The sequence below is a fragment of the Pseudophryne corroboree genome, chromosome 5 (genome assembly GCF_028390025.1).
Source record: "Pseudophryne corroboree isolate aPseCor3 chromosome 5, aPseCor3.hap2, whole genome shotgun sequence".
In the NCBI taxonomy this organism is placed as follows: Eukaryota; Metazoa; Chordata; class Amphibia; order Anura; family Myobatrachidae; genus Pseudophryne; species Pseudophryne corroboree.
In genome coordinates this window covers 68,450,823-68,468,470 of record NC_086448.1, presented here as the reverse complement: position 1 = coordinate 68,468,470, position 17,648 = coordinate 68,450,823, and the positions used below count along the sequence as shown (strand labels likewise).

Genomic DNA, 17,648 nt, shown 5'->3' with positions numbered 1-17,648 from the left:
GTGCCTGCTCCCCACCGCATCCTCTTCTAGGTGCCAGCTGCCTCCCTGCATCCTCTGCCAGGTGCCTGCTCCCTCCCTGCATCCTCTGCCTGAGCCTGCTCCCTCCCTGCATCCTCTGCCAGGTGCCTGCTCCCATCCCACATTCTCTACAAGGTGCCTGCTCCCTACCTGCATCATCTGCCAGGTGCCTGCTCCCTCACCGCATCTTCTGCCAGGTGTCTTCTCCCTCCCTGTATCCTCTGCCCATTGTCCGCTCCCTTCCTGCATCCTCTGCCAGGTGCCTGCTCCATCCCCACATCCTCTGCTAGGCGCCTGCTCCCTCCCCGCACCCTCTGCCAGTAGTTCGCTCCCTCCCCGCATCCTCTGATAGGTGCCTGCTCTCCCACCCGCATCCTCTGCCAGTAGTCCGCTCCCTCCCCGCATCCTCTGCCAGGTGCCTGCTCCCTCCCCACATCATCTGCCAGGTGCCCGCTGCACCCCGAATCCTCTGCCAGGTGCCTGCTCCCTCCCCGCATCCTCTGCCAGGTGCCTGCTCCCTCCCCGCATCCTCATCCAGTAGTCCGCTCCCTCCCCGCATCCTCTGCCAGGTGCCTGCTCCCTCCTCACATTATCTGCCAGGTGCCTGCTCTCCCCCCCCCCCGCATCCTCTGTCAGGTGCGCCTGCTCCCCCCCTCCATCCTCTGCCAAGTGCCTGCTCCCTCCCCACATCCACTGACGGATGCCCGTTCCCTCCCCGCATCCTCTGCCAGTTGTCCGCTTCCTCCTGGCATCCTCTGCCAGGTGCCTGCTACCCCCCGCATCCTCTGCCAGTTGTCCGCGCCCTCCCCGCGTCCTCTGTCAGGTACCAGCTCCCTCCCCACCTCCTATGCCAGGTGCCTGCTCCATCCCCACATCCTCTGCCCAATGTCTGCTCCCTTCCCGCATCCTCTGCCAGGTGCCTGCTCCCTCCCCGCATCCTCTGCCTGGTGCCTGCTCCCTCCCCGCATCCTCTGCCAGTTGTCCGCTTCCTCCCGGCATCCTCTGCTATGTGCCTGCTCCCTCACCGCATCTTCTGCCAGATCCCTCCTCCCCCCGCACCCTCTGCCAGATGCCTGCTCCCCCCCCCCCGCACCCTCTGCCAGTAGTCCGTTCCCTCCCCACATCCTCTGACAGGTGCCTACTCCCCCCCCCACATCCTCTGCCAGTAGTCCGCATCCTCCTCGCATCCTCTGCCAGGTGCCTGCTCCCCCCCATCCTCTTCCAGGTGCCAGCTGCGTCCCCGTATCATCTGCCAGTATTTCGCTCCCTCTCTGCATCCTCTGATAGGTGCCTGCATCCCACCTCCATTCTCTGCCAGTAGTCCGCTCCCTCCCCACATCATCTGCCAGGTGCCTGCTGCCCCCCGCATCCTCTGCCAGGTGACTGCTTCCTCCCCGCATCCTCTGCCAGGTGCCTGCTCCATCCCCACATCCCCTGCCCAGTGTCTGCTCCCTTCCCGCATCCTCTGCCTGGTGCCTGCTCCCCACCGTATCCTCTTCTAGGTGCCAGCTGCCTCCCTGCATCCTCTGCCAGGTGCCTGCTCCCTCCCTGCATCCTCTGCCTGAGCCTGCTCCCTCCCTAGATCCTCTGCCAGGTGCCTACTCCTTTTTCCGTATACTCTGCCAGATGCCTGCTCCCTCCCCGCATCCTCTGCCTGATGCCCACTCCCTCGCTGTGTGCTCTTTTGGGTGCCTGCTCCCTCCCCTGCATCCTTTGCCAGGTGCCTGCTCCCTCCTTGCATCCTCTGCCAGGTGGCTGCTCCCTCCCAGTATCCTCTGCCAGGTGGCTGCTCCCTCCCCGCATCCTCTGCCAGGTGACTGCTCCCTCCCGGCACCCTCTGCCAGGTGCCTGTCCCTCTCCCCCCCCATACTCTGCCAGGTGCCAGCTGCCTCCCCACATCCTCTGCCAGGTGCCTGCTCTCTCCCTGCATCCTCTGCCTGGTACCTGCATCCTCTGCCAGGTGCCCGCTCCTTTCCCATATCCTCTGCCAGATGCCTGCTCCCTCCCCTGCATCCTCTGCCTGGTGCCTACTCCCTCGCCGTGTGCTCTTTTGGGTGCCTACTCCCACCCCTGCATCTTCTGCCAGGTGCCTGCTCCCTTCCTGCACCCTCTGTCAGGTGTCTGCTCCCTCCCTGCATCCTCTGCCAGGTGTCTGCTCTATCCCCACATCCCCTGCCCAGTGTCCGCTCACTTCTCGCATCCTCTGCCTGGTGCCTGCTCCCTCCCTGCATCCTCTGCCAGTTGTCCGCTTCCTCCCGGCATCCTCTGCTATGTGCCTGCTCCCTCACCGCATCTTCTGCCAGATCCCTCCTCCCCCCCCCGCACCCTCTGCCAGATGCCTGCTCCCGCCCCGCACCCTCTGCCAGTTGTCCGTTCCCTCCCCACATCCTCTGACAGGTGCCTACTCCCCCCCCCCCCACATCCTCTGCCAGTAGTCCGCATCCTCCTCGCATCCTCTGCCGGTTGTCCGCTTCCTCCCCGCATCCTCTGCCTGGTGCCTGCTCCCCCCCATCCTCTTCCAGGTGCCAGCTGCGTCCCCGCATCATCTGCCAGTATTTCGCTCCCTCTCTGCATCCTCTGATAGGTGCCTGCACCCCACCACCATTCTCTGCCAGTAATCCGCTCCCTCCCCACATCATCTGCCAGGTGCCTGCTGCCCCCCGCATCCTCTGCCAGGTGACTGCTTCCTCCCCGCATCCTCTGCCAGGTGCCTGCTCCATCCCCACATCCCCTGCCCAGTGTCTGCTCCCTTCCCGCATCCTCTGCCTGGTGCCTGCTCCCCACCGCATCCTCTTCTAGGTGCCAGCTGCCTCCCTGCATCCTCTGCCAGGTGCCTGCTCCCTCCCTGCATCCTCTGCCTGAGCCTGCTCCCTCCCTGCATCCTCTGCCAGGTGCCTGCTCCCATCCCACATTCTCTACAAGGTGCCTGCTCCCTACCTGCATCATCTGCCAGGTGCCTGCTCCCTCACCGCATCTTCTGCCAGGTGTCTTCTCCCTCCCTGTATCCTCTGCCCATTGTCCGCTCCCTTCCTGCATCCTCTGCCAGGTGCCTGCTCCATCCCCGCATCCTCTGCTAGGCGCCTGCTCCCTCCCCGCACCCTCTGCCAGTAGTTCGCTCCCTCCCCGCATCCTCTGATAGGTGCCTGCTCTCCCACCCGCATCCTCTGCCAGTAGTCCGCTCCCCCCCCGCATCCTCTGCCAGGTGCCTGCTCCCTCCCCGCATCCTCTGCCAGGTGCCTGCTCCCTCCCCGCATCCTCATCCAGTAGTCCGCTCCCTCCCCGCATCCTCTGCCAGGTGCCTGCTCCCTCCTCACATTATCTGCCAGGTGCCTGCTCTCCCCCCCCCCCCCCCCCCGCATCCTCTGTCAGGTGCACCTGCTCCCCCCCTCCATCCTCTGCCAAGTGCCTGCTCCCTCCCCACATCCACTGACGGATGCCTGCTCCCTCCCCGCATCCTCTGCCAGTTGTCCGCTTCCTCCTGGCATCCTCTGCCAGGTGCCTGCTACCCCCCGCATCCTCTGCCAGTTGTCTGTGCCCTCCCCGCGTCCTCTGTCAGGTACCAGCTCCCTCCCCACCTCCTATGCCAGGTGCCTGCTCCATCCCCACATCCTCTGCCCAATGTCTGCTCCCTTCCCGCATCCTCTGCCAGGTGCCTGCTCCCTCCCCGCATCCTCTGCCTGGTGCCTGCTCCCTCCCCGCATCCTCTGCCAGTTGTCCGCTTCCTCCCGGCATCCTCTGCTATGTGCCTGCGCCCTCACCGCATCTTCTGCCAGATCCCTCCTCCCCCCGCACCCTCTGCCAGATGCCTGCTCCCCCCCCCCAGCACCCTCTGCCAGTAGTCCGTTCCCTCCCCACATCCTCTGACAGGTGCCTTCTCCCCCCCCCACATCCTCTGCCAGTAGTCCGCATCCTCTGCCAGGTGCCTGCTCCCCCCCATCCTCTTCCAGGTGCCAGCTGCGTCCCCGCATCATCTGCCAGTATTTCGCTCCCTCTCTGCATCCTCTGATAGGTGCCTGCATCCCACCTCCATTCTCTGCCAGTAGTCCGCTCCCTCCCCACATCATCTGCCAGGTGCCTGCTGCCCCCCGCATCCTCTGCCAGGTGACTGCTTCCTCCCCGCATCCTCTGCCAGGTGCCTGCTCCATCCCCACATCCCCTGCCCAGTGTCTGCTCCCTTCCCGCATCCTCTGCCTGGTGCCTGCTCCCCACCGTATCCTCTTCTAGGTGCCAGCTGCCTCCCTGCATCCTCTGCCAGGTGCCTGCTCCCTCCCTGCATCCTCTGCCTGAGCCTGCTCCCTCCCTAGATCCTCTGCCAGGTGCCTACTCCTTTCCCGTATACTCTGCCAGATGCCTGCTCCCTCCCCGCATCCTCTGCCTGATGCCCACTCCCTCGCTGTGTGCTCTTTTGGGTGCCTGCTCCCTCCCCTACATCTTTTGCCAGGTGCCTGCTCCCTCCCTGCATCCTCTGCCAGGTGGCTGCTCCCTCCCAGTATCCTCTGCCAGGTGGCTGCTCCCTCCCCGCATCCTCTGCCAGGTGACTGCTCCCTCCCGGCACCCTCTGCCAGATGCCTGTTCCTCCCCCCCCCCCCATACTCTGCCAGGTGCCAGCTGCCTCCTCACATCCTCTGCCAGGTGCCTGCTCTCTCCCTGCATCCTCTGCCTGGTACCTGCATCCCCTGCCAGGTGCCCGCTCCTTTCCCATATCCTCTGCCAGATGCCTGCTCCCTCCCCTGCATCTTCTGCCTGGTGCCTACTCCCTCGCTGTGTGCTCTTTTGGGTGCCTGCTCCCACCCCTGCATCTTCTGCCAGGTGCCTGCTCCCTTCCTGCACCCTCTGTCAGGTGTCTGCTCCCTCCCTGCATCCTCTGCCAGGTGTCTGCTCTATCCCCACATCCCCTGCCCAGTGTCCGCTCACTTCTCGCATCCTCTGCCAGGTGCCTGCTCCCCCCCCGCATCCTCTGCCAGGTGCCAGCTGCCTCCCCGCATCCTCTGCCAGGTGCCTGCTCCCTCCCTGTATCCTCTGCCTGAGCCTGCTCCCTCCCTGCATCCTCTGCCAGGTGCCCACTCCTTTCCCGTATCCTCTGCCAGATGCCCACTCTCTCGCCGTGTGCTCTTTTGGGTACCTGCTCCCTCCCCTACATCCTCTGCCAGGTGCCTGCTCCCTCCCTGCACCCTCTTGTCAGGTGCCTGCTCCTTCCTGGCACCCTCTGCCAGGTGCCTGCTCCCTCCCCACATCCTCTGCCCAGTGTCCGCTCCCTTCCCGCATCCTCTTACTGGTGTCTGCTCCTCCCCGCATCCTCTGCCAGGTGCCTGCTCCCTCCCCACATCCTCTCTCCAGTGTCCACTCCCTTCCCGCTTCCTCTGCCAGGTGCCTGCTCTCTACCTGCATCCTCTGCCAGGTGCCCACTCTCTTCCCGCATCCTCTGGCTGCTGCCTGCTCACTCCCCACATCCTCCGCCAGGTGTCCGTTGCCTCCCCGCACCGTCTGCCAGGTGACTGCTCCCTCTACGCATTCTCTTCCAGTGTCCATGCTCCCTCCAATGCTCCTTCCCCGCACCCTCTGCCAGGTGTCCACTCCCTCCCCACACCCTCTGCCAGGTGACTGCTCCATCCCTGCATCCTCTCTCCAGTGTCCACTCCCTCTCCCAGGTGCCTGCTCCCTTCCCACATCCTCTCTCCAGTGTCCACTCCCTCCTCGCATCCTCTGCCAGGTGCCTGCTCCCTCCCCACATCCTCTGCCCAGTGTCCGCTCCATTCCTGCATCCTCTGTCTGGTGCCTGCTCCCTCCCTGCATACTCTGCCTGGTGCCTGCTCCCTCCCCGCATCCTCTGCCAGGTGCCCACTCCCTCACCGTGTACTCTTCCGGGTGCCTGCTCCCTCCCCTGCATCCTCTGCCAGGTGCCTGCTCCCTCCCTGCACTCTCTGTCAGGTGCCTGCTACCACCCTGCATCCTCTCCCAGGTGGCTGCTCCCTCCCCGCACCCTCTGCCATGTGCCTACTCCCTCCCCACATCCTCTGCCAGGTGCCTGCTCCCTCCCCACATCCTCTGCCCAGTGTCCTCTCCATTCCCGCATCCTCTGTCTGGTGCCTGCTCCCTCCCTGCATACTCTGCCTGGTGCCTGCTCCCTCCCCGCATCCTTTGCCAGGTGCCCACTCCCTCACTGTGTACTCTTCCGGGTGCCTGCTCCCTCCGCTGCATCCTCTGCCAGGTGGCTGCTCCCTCCCCACACCATCTACCAGGTGCCTGCTCCCTCCCCACATCCTCTGCCCAGTGTCCGCTCCCTTCCCGCATCCTCTGCCAGGTGCCTGCTCCCTGCCTGCATCCTCTGCCGGGTGTCCACTCCCTCCCTGCATCCTCTCCCTAGTGCCTGCTCCCTTCCCGCATCCTCTCTCCAGTGTCCACTCCCTCCCCGCATCCTCTGCCAGGTTCCTGCTCCCTCCCCACATCCTCTCTCCAGTGTCCACTCCCTTCCTGCATCCTCTGCTAGGTGCCCACTCCCTTCCCGCATCCTCTGCCTGCTCACTCCCCGAATCCTCTGCCAGATGTCCGCTTCCTCCCCGCACCTTCTGTTATCTGCCTGCTCCCTCTGCCAGGTGTCCACTCCCTTCCCACCTCCTCTGCCAGCTGCCTGCTCCCTCCCTGCACTATTTGCCAGGTGACTGCTCCCTCTCCGCATCCTCTGCCAGGTGTCCGCTCCTCCCTGCACCTTCTGCCGGTGTCCACTCCCTCATCGAACCCTCTGCCAGGTGTCTGCTCCCTCTACACATTCTCTCCCCAGTGTCCACACTCCTTCCTTGCATCCTCTGCCAGGTATGTTGACATTCCTTTTTTGTGTAAATTCTAAATGTAACCTTAGCTGCAGCCTAACCCTAAAATTGACTGTCAACATTTGAATTACAAAGAATTACATAGGTATATATTATATATATATATATATATGTATATATATATATATATATTTATTTGCAGTATGATATATATATATATATATATATATATAGATAAATATATATATATATATATATATATATACAGTATTATATATATGTACATGATGATTTTGATGTGTCTGTTGACTGTTATAAGTTAGGCAGAAAATTGAGGTTGCAGAACTATTTGTGAATAAGGATTCAACACCCGTCCCCCCCCCCACCCCCACCCCCGGGATCAAATTCTCAAGGACCCAAGAACCTTTGACATCAAAGCTCTAGTGCTAGCATTAAAACCTATCTAAGACTAGTTGAAGCAGATTGGCTAAGGTTGATACTAAGCCTAAATACCACAATCTAACTAAAGCACAACATGCTGCCTTGAAGTCCCTCATCAAAAATGATCAGCTTGTCATTAGACAAGCTGACAAGGGTGGCACTATAGTCGTCCAAGATTGGCATGCCTATGATGCAGAAATTCTTAAAAATTGTCTGATGGTTATGTTTACAGAAAGGTCCAATGTAATCCTATGCCCATGATCAAAAGATCAGTAGATAGGTGGTTGGACATAGCCCTTGGACAGGGCTGGATTCATAATGATCTCATCGGTTTTCTTAAAGTTGATCACCCGTCCTGCCCGATTTTATATACATTGCCCAAGATCCATAAGTCTATTCTTCAGCCTCTGGCGCAATTTGTTGATTTTTTTTTTGCAACTCATTGTGGTTGGAATGCCAAGCTATCTAACAGATGCAGGAGACTTTTTGGAGGGCTTATGAGCACTAGGTGAAGTTCCACATGACGTACTGTTGGCAACACTCAATGCTAATTCATTATACACGGTAATTCCTCATGAGGAAGGTATTGCAGCTATTGCTGGTGCCCTGCTTGCATTCCCCCAACAGGGCCCTCCCTCTGAATTTTTGCTGGAGCTTATTCATTTGGTTCTGACCAAGGTGGTCATTCCGAGTTGATCGCTCGCTAGCAGTTTTTAGCAGCCGTGCAAACGCTATGCCGCCGCCCACTGGGAGTGTATTTTAGCTTAGCAGAAGTGCGAACGAAGGGATCGCAGAGCGGCTACTAAATAATTTTGTGCAGTTTCAGAGTAGCTTCAAACCTACTCAGTGCTTGCAATCACTTCAACCCATTCAGTTCCGGATTTGATGTCACAAACACGCCCTGCGTTCGTCCAGCCACGCCTGCGTTTTTCCTTGCACGCCCGCATTTTTTTTTAACACTCCCTGAAAACGGTGATTCGACACTTAGAAACACCCACTTCATGTCAATCACTCTGCGGCAGCCTGTCGACTGAAAAGCAATGCTAGATCCTGTGTGAAACTACATCGTCTGTTGTAATAGTACGTTGTGCGTGCGCATTGAGCCACGTACGCATGTGCAGAAGTGCCATTTTTTAGCCTCATCACTGCACAGTGAATTAATGCAGCTAGCGAACAACTCAGAATGACCACCCAAGAACCATTTTCTCTATGGCAGTAGCTATTTTATGCAACAAAATGGCACCGCCATGGGGTCGAATCTGGCTCCTGCTTACGCCAACCTGTATATGGCATGTTATGAAAAAAACACATCTTGCCTAAATTTGGTTCTCAGATTTTGTATTACAAATGTTATATTGATGATTAATTTTTATTGTGGTGCGGCACTGACACACAGTTCAATGATATGGTTGAGTCATTGAATTCCCTTGACTCACCCATGAGATTTTCTAGTTGTGTTCATAATACTGAGATTCATTTCTTGATGTTACGATATACCGTACTGGAACTACATTATCTACTACTCTGTTCCGCAAGGAAACAGATCGCAATACTTACCTTGACACGTTAATTTAAGGGTAAGTGTGTCACTGTTTGTATTTTTCAAATATGACGGTAGTGTTTAGACGTTACCCTTTTCCTGGCTTGGATCAGGGTTGGAATAACCCTGTCCGGGATCCCCTTCCGGGCTAGAACTTGACGCTCAACCTCCATGCCTTCAAGCGTAGCCATGTTAAGTCTTGATAGATGAATGGACCCTGTTGAAGAAGATCCTCATGAAGAGGCAGAGGCCATGGATCCTCTAGGAGCATCTCCAGTAGATCCGCATACCAGGCCCTTCTTGGCCTGTCCGGAGCAATGAGAATTGCTTTAACTTTTTCCCTTTTATTCTTTTGAGAATTCTTGGGATCAGTGGAAGAGGCGGCAACATGTAAACCCTCTAATAGACCCATGGAGTTACCAGAGCATCCACCACCACTGCTTGTGGGTACCTCAACCTGGAACAATACCGCTTGAGCATCTTGTTGAGACGAGAGGCCATCATGTCGATTTGTGGAGTCCCCCACCGACGTGTCAAGGACTCAAACACCTGCAGGTGAAGTCCCCGCTCTCCTGGGTGGAGGTCATGTCTGCTGAAGAATTCCGCTTCCCAGTTGTCTACTTCCGGAATGAAGATTGGCGACAGCACCACTGCATGTCTTTCTGCCCAGAGGAGAATCCTTGTTACCTTTGACATTGCTGCTCTGCTCTTCGTTCCACCCTGTCGGTTTATGTTCGTTACTGCCGTCACATTGTCCGATTGAACTTGAATGGCGTGATCTTGAAGAAGATGCGATGCCTGTAGAAGGGCGTTGTATATGGCCCTTTGCTCCAGAACATTGAACAAAAGGATGGTTTCCTGATTTGACCATTTTCCTAGGAACTGTTCCCCCTGGGTGACTGCTCCCCAAACCTCTGAGGCTTGCGTCTGTGGTTAGCAGAATCCAATTTTGAATCCCGAACCTTTGACCCTCGGTCAGGTGAGAAGTCTGAAGCCACCACAGGAGAGAAATCCTGGCTTTTGGCGTCAGACGTATCCTCTGGTGTATGTGAAGATGCAATCCAGACCATTTGTCAGACAGATCCAGCTGGAAGGGCCTTGCATGAAACCTGCCGTACTGCAGAGCCTCGTAAGAGGCTACCATCTTCCCCAGAAGGCGAATGCATAGATGCACCGATATCCGGGTTTGTTTTAGAACATCCCGCACCATTGATTGGATTACCAATGCCTTTTCCAATGGAAGGAATACCTTCTGTACCTCTGTATCCAGTATCATCCCCAGGAATGGAAACCTCGGTATTGGTTCCAGGTGGGATTTTGGTAGGTTCAGAATCCACCTGTGATCCTGGAGTAGTTGGGTTGAGAGGGTATTGCTGTCCAACAACCCCTCCATGGATGGTGCTTTTATCAGCAGGTCGTCCAGGTACGGTATTATGTTCACTCCCTGCTTGCGGAGGAGAAACATCATCTCTGCCATTACCTTGGTGAATACCCTCGGTGCTGTGGAGAGACCAAATGGCAGGGCCTGGAACTGGTAGTGACAATCCGGCAGTGCAAACCGTAGATAAGCCTGATGAGACGGCCAAATCAGACTATAAAGGTATGCATCCTTGCTGTCCAGAGACACCAGAAATTTACCCTCCTCCAGACCTGAGATCACCGCTCTCAGAGACTCTATCTTGAACTTGAACACCCTTATGTACGGGTTCAGTGACTTGAGGTTTAAAATGGGCCTTACCGAACCATCCGGTTTCTGTACCACAAATAGGTTGGAGTAATAACCCTTGTTTTGTAGGTGAAGTGGAACTGGGACAATGACCTGAATTTGTACAAGTTTCTGAATTGCTATCTGCAAAGTCATAACTGCTTCCGGAGAAGCTGGTAAGCCTAATTTGAAGAATCTGTGAGGTGGGAGTTTCTGAAACTCCAGTCTGTATCCCTGGGCGATAAGGTCTTTGACCCAGGGATCTTGGCATGATGTTGCTCAAACGTGACTGAAATAATGTAACCAGGCACCCCCCTGCCTGTCTTCCAGGCAGTGTGGTCCACCGTTATGCTGAAGGCTTTGATGAAGCAGATCCGGAGGTCTGTTCCTGAGAACTTGCAGCTGCTGGTTTTCTGGGTTTACCTTTATTGCTTTTGAAGGCTGTAGAAGAACCTTTTGGTTTGCCTTTAAACTTCGCTGTCCGAAAGGATTGCAGAGTTGGAGCCAAGTAGGTTTTCCTAGCTGGGGGCGCTGCGTAAGGAAGGTATGTAGACTTACCCGCCGTAGCCTTGGATATCCACGTATCCAGTTCAGCTTTAAAAAGGGCCTCGCCTGTGAACAGTAGGCTTTCCATGCCTTTTCTAGAATCCGAATCCGCAGTCCACTGGCGCAGCCACAAGCCCTTGCGTGCTGACACTGCCACGGCAGCGGTGCGTGCGTTGAGCAAACCAATTTCCTTTATGGCCTCCACCATAAAGTCCATATGAGTCCTGAATATGCTGTAGGAGTAAAATGATCTCCCCCTGGGCAAGGAATCTAATTCATCAATTAGGTTACCTGACCATTTAGCATCCATGCACAAGCAATAATGGGTCTCTGGGCCACAACAGCAGCAGTATATAAAGATTTGAGAGTGGTCTCAATCTTGCGGTCAGCCGTGTCCTTTAAGGATGCTGCCCCAGGGACAGGTAAGACTATCTTACGTGACAACCTAGATACTAATGCGTCCACAATCGTCGGGTTTTCCCATTTCTTTCTATCCTGCAGAGGAAAGGGAGCAGAATTTTTTTGTCAGGATTAGCCCAAGTTTCTTCAAACAGGGCATTCAATTCCTTTGATGCAGGAAAAGTAGCTGAGGATTTCTTTTTTACATTAAAATAATTCCTCCTCCACCTTCGCCACCTTATCAGGAATGTGCAGGACATCAGGGCCTGTATTCCTTGTGACAGGACAGCATCCCCCCCACTCGCATCCACTTCGCCCTCCTCTGGGTCTGATGTATCGACATCAGTTCAGCCTGCATGAGCTGGGCCGGAGTACGCCTTTGTGGGTAAATGGTAGGGGTCTGAGATATTGGTATGGGAACTGAATCTCTATTCATCAGGTCATCCATAGACTGTCTTAAAATCTGCGCCTCTTTTTCAGTATGGGCTAATTTAGTAGAAATAGTAGATATCATCCCCTTTATGGAATCTAACCATGGGGTATCTGACCCACTAGCCTGAGAATGTGTACTGTTCTGGGTACACGGTAGAGAGTCCCCAGGGAGGATAGACACTCTGCTGTGCAGGACACACAGTCCCTGGACATGGTAATGCGAAGGGACCCACACACACCCACACACAGAATCCCTTCAGAGAACTTAGTATACTAAAACCTCCTCCCCCTTACTATGACCCCCTGGTACCGCTGAGGAGACGTGGAGTCTTCTTGGAGGAGCTGCGCATCCCTGTGATGCCTGCCAGTATGAGCTGCAGAGGGAAAATGGCGCTGGTGAGCTGCTGGATCCACTCATAGTGAAGCCCCACCCCCATAATGGCGTGCGGCTTCCCGGTCTTTTTTATACTGGCTTGAGGTTTAGAGTGCTTAATTCGAGGGTTAAAACCCTCTGTAAGCTGGATGGCCAGTGTGGGTATCATTGGTGGCTCAGCGCGCCCCTCACAGCGGGACACACACAGCCGCATGTCATCCTGAGCCCCGGGAGCGCAGGCTGCATGTCAGTGCTGCGCTCCAACCCTCATGTCGCCATTTTACGCCGGCGTACCGGGACGCCGGCGCTGTACTCACCAATCTTCTATCTTCGGCTCTGTTAGGGGTGGCGGTGTGCTGCGGGAGGGTACGCTCGCCGTGGCGGGGCTTTCGAATGACTCCCTCAGGAGCTCAGTGTCCTGTCAGCGGAGAAACTGGACCATTAACTCTTTAGGAAGTTGGGCCATTCTCCTCCCTAAGTCCCACGAAGCAGGCAGACTGGTGCCACCCATCAATGCCTGTAAAACAACAAACCGAAAATAAATGTAGAAGACTCTTCAGGAGCTTCCCTAAGCGTGACCGGCTCCTCCGGGCACATTTTCTAAACTGAGTCTGGTAGGAGGGGCATAGAGGGAGGCGCCAGTGCACATTATTGATTTCTTAAAGTGACCAAGGCTCCTAGTGAACCCGTCTATACCCCATGGTACTAATGTGGACCCCAGTATCCTCTAGGACGTAAGAGAAATAGGGTTAGTGTGCGCCGTAGGCATGCGTAAAAAAATAGGGGCATGGCTTCATGGGGAAGGGGCGTGGTCACAGTTATGCCCCCTGTAGCTGTGCCCTCAGTAGTTGTGCCCCCAGTACTGTGACCCTAGTAGTTGTGCCCCAGTACTGTGCACCCTGTATCTGTGCTCTCAGTAATTGTGCCCCCAGTCGCGCCGCTTACGTCATGACAACTCTCCCATAGCACCGCACAGACACAAGAGGTCAATTATGACGTCTAGCGTCTATGGCCGCTCCCACAATGCCGCGCGGTGCGCAATGACGTCAGGCGCACTGCACAGCACCAGTAGCGGATCTTGTCACGGCAGCAGCGGCGGCGCCCTCGGGCCAGTGGCGCCCCGGGCAAAAATCCTGCTTGCCCGTGGCAAGATCCGCTACTGGGTATAATACCGTGTTATCAGATATTAATGATAGTGTAATCGGCAGCACAGCCTGGGAAACATTCCTTTCATTAATACTCGATCCATTCTACTCAACAGACTATCACTAAACACATCATCAAGCGGCTCACTGAGTTCCTGTTTAAATCTGTCACTTGCATCATTAACCGAATATGTATAGTACAATTTACCGGTAAATTGCCGCAGCGCTGGATAAGTAGCAGTCATTAAAACATGATTGGCGCCTCTGTCAGGTGGCTTTGTTACCGTGTCACTTTGTTCCTGTTAATCTGTGAGGATTTCTATTCCAGCGTTAGATAAATGGGCCTCTCCGTGTTCTTTCATTCCTTTAAATGTTTTTAATCCACTTTCTTTTAACACAGACCTCACAGATATCATTACATCTTAGGTGGGGAGAACAGGGTATCGGTGAGTAAATTAAGCTACAACGTGACTAATTAATTGCGTGGCCTCTTTATTCAACTGATAAAAGGCCCTCTTCATGTTCCCAGATGAAGGTAAATCTTATTTATAATAACTAATTCTAGCCTCTCCATCTTGGGGTAGTGGCCTGAGGTGGCAGTTCTCTTTATAAAATATAAGTTTTCTCTGTGTAATTTAGTATATATGTTTTTAGTGGATCCCAGCTGTCGGGAACCCGGCAGTCAGAATCCTGACACTGTTCGGAATGGTTCACCATCCCGGCGCTGAAATCTCGACAGCCAAGATGCCAAACGACAATCCACCGGTTTAGTTTATGGGAAAATGGGTCCACTTTGCACCCCGATATCTCTGGTTCTGGGTGTCCCAGAGACTCGAGACTGGTACCATACAAAAGAGTAGACTCTTGACTTTCGGAGCAGACTGGACACTAATTTATGTGACATCGCAAAGGGAAACGGTGTGCAACCGTGTCAGGTCCCCGCCAATTGTCCGCCCAGCTTGCACGGGGTGCGGGATTTCTGGCTAGATAGAAATGGTGGTTTGGCATCCAGGAACTTAGGGAGGAGCTTTTATCTCTCCCCATTATACTTCTAAAGATAACACTTGCTGCTGTAGCATTTAGAGCAGAGTACGTTACAAGCTGTTCGAGCTACTTAGTACTCAAATAGAAAATACTGTACAGAGACGCTAAGCACGGTGATTTGGCATCCAGGAACTTAGGGAGGAGCTTCTATCTCTCCCCATTATACTGTATACGAAGTGCTGCTATGCAGCGGCTGCGGCATTATTTCATGCCAAGTTCCGTTGTGCTTCCATCTGCAACTTTGCTGTACCTATGTAAAGCTAATTCCTGTGCGGAATAAGTCGCAGCCCAGCGTCTCCGGTACAGATTGAGTGGTGTTTTGCAGCATCTACAGTGCGAATGAGATGCAAATTTAAAGAAAATATTGCTATGCGGCCTTGGGCGTCTCACGCCACATAGTGTTCTGATGCTAGCTTTATGTGTAGACATCTTGAAATCAATTTAAGGTAGAAGTTTTATTACAGGACAGCACAGATGGCGTAGTGGTTAGCATTTCTGATTCATGGCACTCAAGTCATGAGTTCAATTACCAGTCATGGCCAAGAAATATATATGTCAATCCTGTTTTTCCTCCAGTTGCCAGAGTTTCCTCCCGCACTGTGGGGGTCATTTAGACCCGATCGCAGCGTGCTTTCGTTCGCACAGCTGTGACCGGGTCACTACTGCGCATGCATGGGGGCTGTAATGCGCTCGCGCGTCATTGCCCGCAACGACGCTGACAGCGGAAAAAGCAGTCGCATCGGTGATCGCAAGAAGACTGACTGCAGGAAGGCGTTCCGGGGTGTAAACTGACCGTTGGAGACTGTTTTTCGGGGAGTGGTAAGAAAAACGCAGGCGTGTCCTGGCAAACGGAGGGCGGATGTCTGACATCAAAGTCTACCCCATCATCGCTGGTTCCGTCGCACAGAGTAAGTATGTCCAGGGCTGGTTTTGTTTTGCAGGAAACTTTTTCAGCATAGGAGGCTGCACAAGCAATCGCAGGCCCTGCTATGCTAAAATACACTCCCCCATAGGCGGAGATTAGTTTATTGCACCAGCAGCAAAAAGTTGCTTGGTGCAATTAACTCGGAATGAGGGCCTGTGTACATGTGATAGGAAATACAGGGGCTCATTTATCAACAAGTGATAAAACTCGTTGTGGATGTTAAAACTCATTGTTTATAATAAGTGGTGCTCTAGTCAATCAGCTCAATCAACTGTCATGTGTTTGAAAAATTACACTTGGGAGCTGATTGGCTGGAGCACCATTCATCATACGCAACAAGTTTTATCATTCTTTGATAAATGGACTCCATAGATTGCAAGCTCCACTGGGGCAGGGACTGATGGGAATGAGTTCTCTGTGAAACAGCTACACATATGTGGGTGCTATATAAATGACAGTTAATAAATAAACACAAGTTAAGCAATGGACAGAAACGCAAGGTTTGCAAACCTTTCAGTAAGAATCTGTAAATTTCTATTTAATAACAGGACCTGTGGATCAGGTGGTTTGGTGCTTGCCGTGACTGTACTATATGGGAGGTCTGAGTGCCAGCAGTAGGAATCTCCGCAAATAACACATAATGCGACAGTGTAAGTCTATCTGCTGAGTCTGTACACCATTGCTCGGAGCAGAATTACTCAACAAAAGGTAAAATGCACAGGTGAGAATTTATTGAAAGAGCAAGTAGGAATGAATGGCTGAAGAGACTCTGGGCATCTGGGCCTAATTCAGACCTGTTCGCAGTAGCAAAATTGTTCTCTAATGGGCAAAACTATGTGCAAATATAACATGTGCAGAGAAAGTTAGATTTGGGTGTTCAAACTGAAATCTAAATTGCAGTGTAAAAATAAAGCAGCCAGTATTTACCCTGCACAGAAACAATGTAACTCTCTCTGCACATGTTATATCTGCCCCCTCTGCAGTGCACGTGGATTTGCCCATTAGAGAACATTTTTGCTGCTGCGATCAGATATGAATTAGACCCTCTATGCATTGGTATCAGACTTGTAATGCTTGAGTGTGCGGGCAGAGGGATCAGTAGCCTGAATCCAGCGGGGCATCCAGTAATGAGACAGCCAATCAGCACGCCCTGGGTAGTACTTCTCAAAGATTTGCCGGTAGAAGTAGCCTTCCTTTGTCTTGGGGGGATTAAAGGGGAACGTGTCAGTAGCCTTCTCCAGCATACTGTCATCTACCTGCAGATAAAGGATCAGCAAACAATAGGAGGTCAATCAGTAACAGATATATCAACGTCCATTCTCTACAGTTCAATACCCGGACAATGGATTCTCCCACAGAGCACTCATGCAGGGAGGTATAGATTATACAGAGTACACATTGGTCAGGAGCAATGTCCTGGTTCCCATAATACACATAGCTGGATAGTTATGTTGTTACATTTTAATAAATGACAGAAGCCACATAATACTACTACTACCACTACTACTAATAGCAATAGTAATAAGGGATTTAAAGTTTCAGTTCTATAGTAAAACAAATTGTAGCTTCCTATAGAGTCTTACTGATAAGAGGTACAGTGGGGCAGATGTATTAAGCCTGGAGAAGGGATAAAGAAGTGATAAGTGGAAGGTGATAACGCACCAGCCAATCAGCTCCTAACTGTCATTTTTCAAACCCATAATGATTGGCTGGTGCGTTATCACCTTCCACTCATCACTTCTTTATCACTTCTCCGGGCTTAATACATCTGCCCCAGGTGTGCCTTCTGAAGTAAGAGAGACTCTGATACCAAATATCTCAAAGAATGATTTCAGTATGCAAATAGAAACCGCCATTTCTCTCGCCATCTAGTTGAACTAAGTGACCAGGGGGCATATTTATTATCTGCGGCCAACCCCTGAAAATAAAGATCCCTTATCACAGCATTTCCTGGCAATGTATCATTTATGAGGGGCTCTGATAGGCACCCGCCCAGCCAGGGACGGCAACAGAAATTTTGGGGCCCGGTACACTGATATCTCTGAGGCCTCCTCCCCCACTTTTAAAGCAGAAAGTGGATTTAAAAAAAATTGAGTATATATATATATATATATATATATATATATATATATATATAAAACGAGTATGATGAGGCAGCACTCCTTGTCTGTGTTAGATTAATTGCGTCGGAGCCCTCCCATGTAACGGTCCCCATGCGGAGACCGAAAAACATACAGCATTCGTTGGGCGGCACTCATGCGTCTTGCAAATGAACACAGGATCCCGATATGTGGTCACCGTTTCAGAATTTTT

The 17,648-nt window shown here is 53.3% G+C and overlaps 1 protein-coding gene across 1 annotated transcript in view; it reads right to left on the bottom strand.

Moving 5' to 3' along the window:
* Positions 1-16,044: 16,044 nt before the first annotated feature.
* The window catches only part of ASNS (asparagine synthetase (glutamine-hydrolyzing)), a 225,167-nt gene continuing 223,563 nt past the window's right edge, over positions 16,045-17,648 (bottom strand). Inside the window, exon 12 of the mRNA XM_063921342.1 lies at positions 16,045-16,591. Within this exon, the coding sequence (XP_063777412.1) occupies positions 16,382-16,591 (210 nt within the window). The 3' untranslated portion in view covers positions 16,045-16,381. The remainder of the gene's footprint in view (positions 16,592-17,648) is intronic.